This window comes from Grammomys surdaster, unplaced genomic scaffold (assembly GCF_004785775.1).
Source record: "Grammomys surdaster isolate TR1022 unplaced genomic scaffold, NIH_TR_1.0 125672, whole genome shotgun sequence".
In the NCBI taxonomy this organism is placed as follows: Eukaryota; Metazoa; Chordata; class Mammalia; order Rodentia; family Muridae; genus Grammomys; species Grammomys surdaster.
The window spans coordinates 173,100-185,285 of NW_021620509.1; the positions used below are offsets into that span (position 1 = coordinate 173,100).

At 46.5% G+C, this 12,186-nt stretch overlaps 1 protein-coding gene across 1 annotated transcript in view; it reads right to left on the reverse strand.

Moving 5' to 3' along the window:
- Positions 1-523: 523 nt before the first annotated feature.
- Positions 524-12,186, reverse strand: part of F11r (F11 receptor) — a 23,155-nt gene continuing 11,492 nt past the window's right edge. Inside the window, exons 2-10 of the mRNA XM_028787751.1 lie at positions 4,367-4,435; positions 4,153-4,260; positions 3,826-3,972; positions 3,368-3,573; positions 3,117-3,219; positions 2,843-2,950; positions 1,966-1,978; positions 1,607-1,658; positions 524-1,487 (exon numbers count right to left, since the gene is read on the reverse strand). Of these exons, the coding sequence (XP_028643584.1) occupies positions 1,452-1,487; positions 1,607-1,658; positions 1,966-1,978; positions 2,843-2,950; positions 3,117-3,219; positions 3,368-3,573; positions 3,826-3,972; positions 4,153-4,260; positions 4,367-4,435 (842 nt within the window). The 3' untranslated portion in view covers positions 524-1,451. The remainder of the gene's footprint in view (positions 1,488-1,606; positions 1,659-1,965; positions 1,979-2,842; positions 2,951-3,116; positions 3,220-3,367; positions 3,574-3,825; positions 3,973-4,152; positions 4,261-4,366; positions 4,436-12,186) is intronic.

The window sequence follows — 12,186 nt, forward strand, 5'->3', positions numbered from 1 at the left end:
TTTTTTTTTTTTTTGGTTTTTCGAGACAGGGTTTCTCTGTATAGCCCGGGCTGTCCTGGAACTCACTCTGTAGACCAGGCTGGCCTCGAACTCAGAAATCCGCCTGCCTCTGCCTCCCGAGTGCTGGGATTAAAGGCGTGCGCCACCACCGCCCGGCCCAATAAATAAATCTTAAAAAAAAAAAAAAAAAAAGCCACTTCCTCCCCATACAGAACCACCTTCATTTGCCCAAGCAGCAGGAGGCTGTGGAACTAGGTTCTGATGTCCAGAAAGTTTGTCTTGAGTAAAGAACATAGTCCTGGGGACCAGCCATAGGTTTCAACCTATTTTCTTGTTTATAAAAAACATCTCCTTGGGAGGCAGAGGCAGGAGGATTTCTGAGTTGGAGGGCAGCCTGGTCTACAGAGTGAGTTCCAAGACAGCTCAGGCTATACAGAGAAATCCTATCTCGAAAAACAAAACAAACAAACAAACAAACAGCCCAGAGTCCCTAAACTATTCCCCCACTTCCAACAAAAAGAAGTTTGTCACAAGAAGTTTTTATTTCCAGCAACATTTGTCAAATATAAACACACAGAAACACAACTTTGCCAAAGAGCTAGAAAGCCCTTCTCTCTCTCTCTCTCTCTCTCTCTCTCTCTCTCTCTCACACACACACACACACACACACACACACAACACACACACACACACACACACTACCAAAGAGCCAAGACTATACAGCACATAATATCTCCTCAATCCATACACATCTTAAAAGGGTCCGTGTGGTAGTTCCAGCCAAATGAAGAGTGACTAACAGCCACCAGTCCAGTCCAGCCTTTCCCTTAGATCACTTTAAATCTCTCTTACTCCAGGTCTCTTGGGAGTTAACTGAGCTCTCCCACCTCATATGGGCACAGTGTCAGTTTACTTGTATCCAGGAGAATCCCAGTGGCACATTTTATGGAGACAGCAGAGCAGGCTCCAGAGACTAGAAACCTGAGGTCACTATCAAATGCCCCAGCCCCTCCTTTCTCCAGTACCAACTCTAGAGCAGCTGGCACTCCATCAGGGGAGGAGAAAGCTGGGGAACTAGGCTTAAAGTCCTTATTCAGAGGCCTTTACAGCCAGGTATTGGTTTTGGGCTCCTGTCAGCTCAACCGTTATTACTGTCTAGTCTAGGATTCTTGTCCAATCCACATAGGAATGGGGAATGAAAACTTTGTAACTAGTCTCAGGCCACCTAATGGTAGTAAGGAAAGGAGGGAGGGAAGGAAAGATGAGTGGGAAGTAGCTGATGTTATTAAATTCATATCCTAGCTAGAATAAAAGCAAAGGGCCCCATGGGACCTAGAAGACATTGAAGGCATCCTGTGCAGCTACAGGCATCCTGTGCAGCTACAGCCAGCAGCAGCTGGAACCTGTAGCACCTGAATAAGGCAAGTGGACAACGGATGAGGCGCAGCAGATCACACCAGGAATGACGAGGTCTGTTTGAATTCCCCCTAGGGAAAAAAAACATCCAGTCAACTCCACTATCTTATTTTGCTCTCACCCATACAAACAGGCTAGAAACACCCACTTGATGCACAAGGCCTCCTCTCCTTAGGGCAGGTACACTCACCTCGCTTCGAGCACTGGGCTGGCTGTAAATCACCTTCTTACCCGGTGCAGTCCTGTGAGCAAACCAGAAATGGGAAGACACTCAGGCCCTAGCAGTTAATGTATCCATGCAATATCAGGGGCCAATGGAGGCACACTTTGGAGAAAAAGTGAGTGTTTAGAAGGAAGGTGTTGGCAGGAAACAGGACAAGTTTCAGGAGACAAGAACAGAAGTCTAGGGTGTTATTCCCTCCAAAACAGCTACTTCTACCCCACCCCCACTCCCACCCCATGTCTCAGACCCCAGCCCAATCCCACTCAGCTCCAAACCACACACATCCGTGCTCTTATGAGAGAACCCTGGGATAGCGCCATGCTCACCCTTTCTTTGTTCCTGAAAAAAGGAAAAAAAAAAAAAATGTGTACTGACAATTCTGGAATTTTACTCTCTTTATAAAACACAGATATAAGAATATGTTTTTGTTTTAATCCCAGGTGTGGGGATATGGGGCTGCTTCAGACTGTCTGGCATGGTTTTACCAGTGCAGATCAGTTTTGACGTTTGAAATTCTGGGAACTTTTTAGAGGGTATATAGATGCTAGGGCCCTAAGAATTGGGGTGGGGGTGTGGGGGGTGGAGGAGAGAGGTTGGCTACAGTTTGCTGATAGTTATACTTAAAGAAGAAACAAGCCGGGCAGTGGTGGCACACTGCTTTAATCCCAGCACTTGGGAGGCAGAGACAGGCAGATTTCTGAGTTTGAGGCTACCCTGGTCTACAGAGTGAGTTCCAGGACAGCTAGAACTACACAGAGAAACCCTGTCCCAAAAAAACCAAAAACAAAAAACAAAACAAAAGATTCAAGGATTTTTCTCTAATTCCTCTCTCCCCTCTATCGTTGTTTCTCTCCTATCTAGTGTTAGGGGGTGAAAGGGGCAGGGGAGTAAAAGGTGAGGGGAAAGTAGCAAAGACTGGCTTTAATCATGATTACTATCAGAATAGAACACGGCATGGCATGGGAATTAGGGGGGAGTAGCCGTGCTCCCTTGGAAGACGGTGTCAGCACACAGAGCATGGCTCAGTTGGCATCCACGAACCACACAAGGATAAAGGAACTTCCAGCTGGGTACAGAAGCACATGCCTATACTTTCAGCACTTGGAAGGCTGAGGCAGGAGGATCACTGTGAGTTGGGAGGGCAAAGCTTCAGGCCAGCCTGAGCTATCACAAACTAACAAGCTTCCAAGGGGAAATACTTACTTTCAAAGTATCCACGGCTATAGGCAAACCAGACGCCAAAAATCAAGAGTCCAAGGAGAATCAGTGTTACCAGGACAGCTGCCACGATGCCCCCCACATTCAGCTCCACTGTGAGACACAAGGGGGAGGTCACTCACTTTGACATGCAGCTGTGGTGCCGCTGCAGCCGATGCTGTCATTAGCCACCCGAAACCCAGTCTCTGACCACCGAAACCCAGCCTCTAAATCACACCCCCCATCTCTACGTTCAGGCTGCAGCCACATTCTCACTCACCAGCGTCCATGCGCACAGCCTCTGACCTCATGGCTGTCCCGTACCCATTCTGTGCCTGGCAGTAGTATTCGCCACTATCAAAGGCTGACACGGGGTCAAAGATCTAGAGGGAAGAGAACAAACTGGCTTCTTGCTCAAATAAATCAGGCACCTTTGCTAGTAAGGTCTGACCTTAAGTGAGCCCCAACGCTTCTTCCCACTCTCGGGGGTCCTATGGCTGCCCCCGTCCCCCATCTTTCCCCCTTTCATACCAGATCCCCTGACTTTGGGTCGATTGTGTATGAAGAGTTGATGAAGGCACGGGTTTTCTTGGCGTCTGCTGTAAGCATGGATATCCCGTCCCTGAACCAGGAATACTCAGAAGGTGGGGAACCATCTTGTTCTGAGCAGGTCAGCACTGCCCTGTTCCCAATGGTGACAGAGGAGGGGACACTGACTGTTGGCTTGGATGGAGGCACTAGGGAGGGAGACAATAAAAAGAAGGTACTGAATACAAGGGTCAAGAGGGTTATGTATGTGTTGGTAAAAACCAGGATGACAGCCTCAACCAATCAGAGGTGCCACCCATATGCCCTCAGTTCCTACCAAACCAGGGGACTCACCTCTCTATTCTCACCATCCATGAGGTCTAAAGCTTAGCTTAGCAGTCTGCTATCAGGTTCAGGGAAGCAACTAGCTTTAAGCCTACATGAGACTACGTGGCACATACCAAGCACAGTGAGGTGGATGCTGACCTCCCCGTAGTTCTGGCCACCGTCCTCAGAGACCATGCACGTATACTCTCCATTGTCTTTCCGGGTCACAGAACTGAATGTGATGCCACTGGATGAGAAGGTGACTCGGTCTGCATAGGGAGCTACCAGGAGACGGAACAGTCAACGGGAGAGCTACGATGAACATGGCTCCTGAGATACATTCTTCATCCTCCACTAAAGGGAGGCCCTCAGAGCTCCAGGATGTGCCCCCCGCACCTCAAGAATCCAGGCTGGTGGCAGTGATGATTACTTTGCAGTTCTTAGCAATTGTGACAACCTACCTGTGATCTGGCTGTTATAGCACACAAGCGCGGTAGTTTTGCCTTGAACGAACTTCCATTCCACTCGGGGAGAGGAGAAGCCAGAGTAGGTACAGGGCAACCTGGCAGCTGCAGACAGGATCAAAAATGAAAGATGGAGCCCCCAAACCACAAGCTAGAATACGCACCCTCCGACCCTGCCCTAACCAACCCTCCACAGCTCTGCCCAACTCACACTCGTTCTCAGGGACCTGGACGTCAGGCTGAGAAGTGTACACCGAACCCTTGCCTTGTACGACAGAGCCTAAGGAAAAAAAAGAGGGACCCCATCAGAAGGAGACAAGAGTTGCCACGGAGTAGGAAGAACAGACGGATCACAATGAGGCTGAGGGCTTAAGGTGGAGGGAGGGAGAGTCAAGCTGGTTAGTACCCTAAACATTTTTGATGGGTTCCCGTCTACCAATACCATTCCTTTTTTTTTTTTTTTTTTTTTTGTTTTGTTTTGGTTTTTTGAGACAGGGTTTCTCTGTGCAGCCCTGGCTGTCCTGGAACTCACTCTATAGACCAGGCTGGCCTCGAACTCAGAAATCCGCCTGCCTCTGCCTCCCAAGTGCTGGGATTAAAGCTGTGCACCACCACCACCACCCGGCGCCAGTACCATTCCTATGGGTGGAAATTCAGCATTTCTTTCACAACCTCTTCTATTTTTAATGGCTTCCTCTATGGCTCCCAATACACTCATTAAATCCCTACTGGTCCAAAGGGAGCTTCCAGAATGACATTTCATAGTCCAGAGAAAGCTCCACAAAACACTGCAGCCACCTGTCAAAAGAATCCTGGAAGGGAGCCAGCAAGCTGGAGTCAAGTGGGGGTGAGGTGGGGATTTAGGGGTGGGTGATAGAACAGGCAACTTGACATTTGTATGACACTGGCTGATTTTTAAGGTGTTTTCAGAAATGGCACATTGTTTGATCCTTGAAAGAAGCAAGACGTATCAATAGGACAAGAGTTATTCCCCTAATTTTACACGCAGAACTCAGACCACAGGTAAAGACAGGTGTGCAGGATCACACATCTGGTTGTGAGATGGGCAAGGACCAGAGCTGATCTCAGATCGCCTCGTTAGAACTGCACATTTGCTAAATGAAGAAAATTAAAGGTTGTGTGGGCCGGGGGTGGAGGCATGAGGGGCCAGGAGTTAAACAACACAGGAGTGGGAAAATTATCAGGGCTCAGAGGAAAGTCCCCAAACTAGTGACAGAGGACTCTGTGAACACACACACGCACACATGCACACACGCACATGCACATGCGCACACACATGCACAAGCACCTTCATTTCATTTCTGTCTTCAAAGTTCAAATTCACAAAGAACGCGGTTACTTATAGCTTTAAGTCAGAGTCCTTAGATGAACACAGACAGACACATACAGTGCAAGCACGCAAGCACATTTTCCTTTATTTAAATACCCACAGACCTGAATAGTCTCTCTTGGCCTTTGAGATTCCGATTTCTTATCTGAAATGTAGGCATCTAAACTAGATGGTCTCCAAAGTCCTGTTTTCCTCCACCCCGTCTGACATCACTGGTTAAAGAGCACTTTGTTTCTGCAGTGCTGAGGATCAAAGACAGGGCCTTGTACATCACAGGCAAGTGCTTTACTTCTGAGCCACACACCCAGCCAGGCCTACGGTACCTTTACATGCATTTATTTCAATCAGACACAATTTGGTGAATTAGTCCAGGTATTATTTTGTGTCCAGTTTTGTTTCTGTTTTGTTTTGTTGGGGAAGGATCTTACTGTAGACCAGATTGGCTTGGGACTTCCACGTCCTGGTGTGTATGTGATCCATCTCACTCAGACTTGGGAGACCTCTGAAGGATTGCTCCTTTTTCAAATCTCCCCGTACAGCAGGAGTCTCTCCCTTTGCCAGATCTTGTACCTTTCTCCTTTCCACAAGTGTGGATCGATCCCAGGAGCTCTCCCTAATAGAGGGTCTTGTATGATAAATGACACCCCAGATCTATGAGTGTTTTGCTTGCATGTATGTATGTATGTATGCATGTGTGTATGTATGTATGATGTGTGCATGCATGCATGTATTGCATGTATGTATGTGTGTGTGAAGTGTCAGGAGGTCAGAAGGCAGCATGTCTCCTGAACTACATACACAGTGAGTTGTGAGCTCCCAAACAGGTGCAGGAGACTGACCCTGGATCCTCTAAAAGAGCAGCAAATACTGTCAACCTCTGAGCCCTCTCTCCTTACCCTCAGGTATCATCACTGTTTGTTTGTTTGTTTGTTTTGTTGTATCGCGTTGTGTTTTTTTGAAACAGGGTTTCTCTGTTTAGCCGAGGCCACCCTGAAACTCGCTCTGTAAGCCAGGCTGGCCTCAAATTCAGAGATCCACCCACTTCTGCCTCCCATGTGCTTAGATTAAAGGTGTTCGACACCACTGCCTGACTCAGATGTTACCCTTAAAAAGTCAAAACTCATTGATATCTATAAATTGCTTCTAGCCGGGCGGTGGTGGCGCACGCCTTTAATCCCAGCACTTGGGAGGCAGAGGCAGGCGGATTTCTGAGTTCGAGGCCAGCCTGGTCTACAGAGTGAGTTCCAGGACAGCCAGGGCTATACAGAGAAACCCTGTCTCGAAAATCCAAAAAAAAAATTGCTTCTAATACTGTAACTTTGCATATTTTTGAATTATAATTTTAATGTTGAACTCACATTCAAGTGTAACAATAGATCTGGAAATTAAATCAAATAACCCTCATTAAATTGGAAACTCTTCCTGGGGATGTGATTAAAAGCTCAGTGGGTAAAGGCACCACCTCCCACTTGATGACACAATCATAACCAGGCACCTCCCACTCGATGCAAACATGAACATGCATGTTTAGTCCCCAGAACCCATTCCAAGGTGGGAAGAGAATCAACTCAACAGAGTTGTCCTTTGACACTGACACACATGTGTACATATACAAATAATAATTTTTTAAAAATTAATGTAATTTGCAATCCCAGCATTTGGAAGGTAAAGGCAAGAAAACTGATATAAATTCCAGGCCAGCCTGGTCTACACAGTGAGTTCCAGGCCAACTTGGTCTACATACAATGAGTTCCAGGCCAACAGTTAAGGGCTCATGGCTGGCAGAATACTACCTTGCCCCAGGACCTGGTTTCTACTAGGGGCAGGGGCAGGCCAGAACCATTATTTGACAAGGACAGGAGGGGACTGGTGTAAAGCCCGTACTCTACTTCCCAACACTCCCAGATCAAGCAGAGGTGGAGATGGCAGTGTACCCCAGCCCCTCCCCCTGCCCAATCTTGTTTCCTCCCTACCCTTTCCACAGGTGTGAATCCAAAGAACACTCCCTAATAAAGTGTCTTGTATGATAATTGATATCTCAGAGTTGGCTTCCCAAGAACCCAGCCTATAACCCCACCCAAAATAGGAACGAACATCTAATTAAGCTGAGAAGCAGCCTCTGAAATTCACATGAACACACACGAACCACAATGTATGAATGGTAGTTATTCCTTAGTCACTTTTGATGGTGAATGAAGTTTTCCACGAATCAACTAATTAATTAATCAGGAGGGTGGGTGCACACGACACGGCAAGAATGTGGAGACCAGCAGACAATGTTCTAGAAATCATTTCTTTCCTTCTTCCATTTTGTCACTAGTGTCTTGTTTCTGCCACTGTGTTGTGTACGTACTCCAGGTCGGATGGCCCACAAGCTTCCCAAATCTTGCTTTTTACATGGGTTCTGGAGATCACACTCAGGACACGCTTCCTCACCAAGTGCTTTTTACCTACTAGGCCACACAACACCCAAGCCCCTGGAATTGTTTTCTGAGCTCTTCCTTTGAAATGATGAGATCAAAAAGATGTCAGGTGGAGGCCCAAGTCTTTAATCCCAGCATTCCAGAGGCAGAGGCAGAAGCAGGTGGATCTCTGGGGAGTTCAAGGCCAGCCTGGTCTATAGAGCCAGTTCCAGGGCAGTCAGGGCTATAAAGGGGAAACCCTGGCTTAAAAAGTCAGGAAAAAGAAAATCCAGGAATTACATTACATGTTCTCATTGTAAAAATCCAGGAGCCTGCATTGTATTTCAGTGTCTATCCAGCTCCTTCTGTTGCCTAAATGCCTGTTGGCTATGACCCACCTGCACCAAGACTCATAGTCTATTAGGCGTATGTCAGACGTCTCAAGCAGGTAAAGTTACCTGTTACCAAGGCCGCTGACTCAAGTTCAACCCCCAGGTCCCACATGGTAAAGGCAGGCAGTCAACCCCCACAGATTTCCCTTTTGCCTCCCTCCACACATGCACGATGACTTACGTAGCTACCCAACACACACACAATAGCAAATCAGACATAACTTTTTAAATTTAAAAATAAAAATTGGCCGGGTGGTGGTGGCGCATGCCTTTAATCCCAGCACTTGGGAGGCAGAGGCAGGCGGATTTCTGAGTTCGAGGCCAACCTGGTCTATAGAGAGTTCTACAGACAGCCAAGGCTACACAGAGAAACCTTGTCTCAAAAACAAAATAAACAAGCAAACAAATAAGAATAAACTAAATTAATTAACATCTACCATGCCTGCCTACGTCTCCCATGATTCAAATCTGGCCTCAGCACCAGGCTCTTCCTGTTCATCCAAAGACACCTCAACCACTCTGGCCCACGTCCACTTCTCATCCTTTCTTTACACGTCTTTGGACCCAGACTACCTACACGCAAACCCCAGCTGTGTTTCCTACTTGACTGTGTGCCCGGGCCAGGCCACTTCAGCCATTTTGAATACTCTGGCCGTCTGTAAAATAGAGATGACAAACATTTCTACATCAAAGTACAGGTTCAACAAGGCAATACAAATAAAGAGGTTAGGTGCACACACAGTAACTGCAGCCCTCCGGAGGCAGAGGCAGGTGGATCTTTTTGAGTTCCAGGCCAGTCGGAGATACACAGTGAGCCTGTTTCAAACAAACTCCCAAAGTGCTCAGAACAGCATCTGACCAACAGGAGGCACCGAATAAGCACTGTACCTTACTACATCACTCCATCTAGTCACAGGCTTTCCTCTTCACACCTCACCTTCTGACATCAACAAGACATTTAAATACGCAGTGAGGACTACACAGGGGAGGCTCGAACACCAGCTCTCCCCCACGGTCACCCACCTACAGCAGGAAGGACCATCTTCCTGCCCTCTACTTTTCCTCTGGCTTCATTACACCTCCTCCCCCACCCCTCTCTAATTTAACCCCTGACCCCCCTACATACTCTTACTAATGGTTGTAACTTACATTGTAAATCAAAACAAGAAAGAAATACCATCTTTTCCATTATAAGTTTCATTTACTTAAAAAAAAAAAATCTACTTTTAAAAGCCAGGTGTGGTGGTCCATGTCTTTAGTCCCAGCACTCAGGAGGCAGAGGCAGATAGATCTCTTGAGTTTGAGGCCAGGCTGGTCTACAGAGCAAGTTCCAGGACAGTCAGAGTTATACAGAGAAACCCTGTCTCAAAACAAACAAAAAAATAAAGCAAAAACAAACAAAATATCTCTTTTTCTGGTGATTTCATTTATTTCTCTTTTATGTGGATGAGTGTTTTGCCTACACAGATGTCTGTGCATCATGTGTGTGCCATGTTGAGAGAAGCCAAAAAGAAGGGGTCAAAAGATCTCTAGAATTAGCAATGGTAGTTGTGAGCTGCCATGTGGATGCTGGGAATTGAACCTGGGTCCTCTGAAAGAGCAGCCAGCACTCTTAAGCACTGACCCATCTCTCCAGCTCCAGTTTCTCTCACTTTTTGTTTTGGTTGTTTGGGTTTTGTACTATGAAAGAGACACGGACTCACTATGTAGCCCAAGCTGGCCTTGAACTCAAAATTCTCCTGCCTGAGCTTCCTCGGTACTGAGCCGGTGTACACTCCCACATATACAGACTTTACTGAAACTCACAACACAAAAAGTCACAAAACTAAATACTAGCCTTTTGGCCTCCTCAAGCTGTGAGTCTGTAAACTGGAAATCCATCTTCCGTCCCAGTTGGAATGGAACAGGCAGTGTTGCAAGCACAGGAATACAGTCGCTCAAACGCTGCAGCAATCCTCAGAGACAGTGAGTATCAGGACCACCGTTTTCAACATGGAGAAAGTGAGACCTGGAGCAGTTAAGAAGCCTGCCAAATAAAAAACTAACCAACCGCCGGGCAGTGGGGGCGCATGCCTTTAATCCCAGCACTTGGGAGACAGAGGCAGGCCGATTTCTAAGTTCCAGGCTAGCCTAGTCTACAGAGTGAGTTCCAGGATAGCCAGGGCTACACAGAGAAACTCTGTCTCTAAAAAAACAAAACCAAAAAACAAACAAACAAAAACCAAAAAAAAACCACACACACCCCAAAAAAAACTAACCAACCTTCAAGATAAGCAGAAGCAAGAGAACCTCAGTGAGCTCTAGGACACCCCAGTCGACACAGTGAGTTCTAAGCCAGTCAGCGCTACATAGAAAGAGCCTGTCTCAAAATAAAACAGCCAAGCAAACAGAAAGAATGAAAGCTGTCCACAGACCAAATTATATAGCGAACAGTGGCAAAACTTCAAACCAATACAGTCCAACTGCAAGTTCAACCTTAACACTCTACAGTCATCCCCCAAAGGCAGATCCAATCTTGAGTCCAGTTTTTGACACCATGCTAAGTGTCAAAATGCAAATATCTGGCAAGAGAATTCCAGCCTCGTCTGAGCTGTGAGAAGCTTCCTGTTTTCTTACCCACTCTGCTGTTGGACTAGCCAGGCCAGCAGCACAAAACCACTTCCCAGCTGTTTCCCAATCCCTCCCTGCCTTTGCTCAAGCTGCCTCTGCTGTGGGAAACACCCTTTCCCCTTATTATCTGGTAGGCACCAGTCCCTTTTTCCGCTTTCCTGGAAATGACCGGCCACACCCCAGTCCTCTTAGAGACTCTTCCCTAGGCTTTCATTATCCCCCGCAAAAACACCATTGAATTATTTCTCAAGCCTTTAATCCCAGCACTTGGGAGGCAGAGGCAGGTGGATTTCTGAGTTTGAGGCCAGCCTGGTCTACAGAGAGAGTTCCAGGACAGCCAGGGCTACACAGAGAAACCCTGTCTTGAAAAAAAACAAGAGAGAGAGAGAGAGAGAGAGTGAGAGAGAGAGCGCCAGCCTTATCTACAGAGTTTCAGGACTGTCTTGAAAAAAAAAAAAAGGCCTAAACAATGTGCTATTATATATAAACATTCCCATGACTCTCCAGCAATGCCCAAACAGGAGATACCATGTCTGGTTTGTTAATTTAAATATTACTCAAGACCTAGCGTAGTGCCTGACACTACATGTTTGCTGAGTGGCACGGAACGCAAACAAATTACCATTCACTTTACTATCTATTGTTAAGGTTTATCTTCCATAACAAGTCCAATTTTTAAATTGGAATGACAGATGGAGGAACAGCAAATGCAGAGAAAAAAAACCTTGTTTCAAAATCCAATCTCTGTAATATTTTAATACTAACACATTTTTTAAAAAGTTCTAGCTTCAGGGAGAAGAAAACTAAAATTGTTATTTTTGTTTTGTTTGGGATGGGGTCTCATGTAGCCCAGGCTAGCAGACTAGTCTCCAATTTCTGTACTTCCTGCCTTCACCTCCTGAATTCTAGGTTGCAGGTCTACTACACCATGCACAGTTTCGTGCATCACTGGGGACTGAACCCAATAAGTGTCATTCATACATGTTAGGCAAACATACTACCAATCAAGCTATATTCCCAGCTCCTAAAACCTAGTTTTGTTTTTGTTTGTAAGATTTTATTTTTATTTATGTGTGCATCTGTGTTTACGCTCATGAGTGTGGGTTTCCGCAGAGGCCAGGAGAAAGGAACAGAGCTCCTGGGGCTGGAGCTACAGGTGGTTGTGAGCTTCCCAATCCTGGTACTAGAGACCAAATTCAGCTCCTAACTGATGAATCATTTCGCAAGTCCTAAAACCTACATAGATGTCAGAAGAGGGCAGGGGATCACCTCTAAA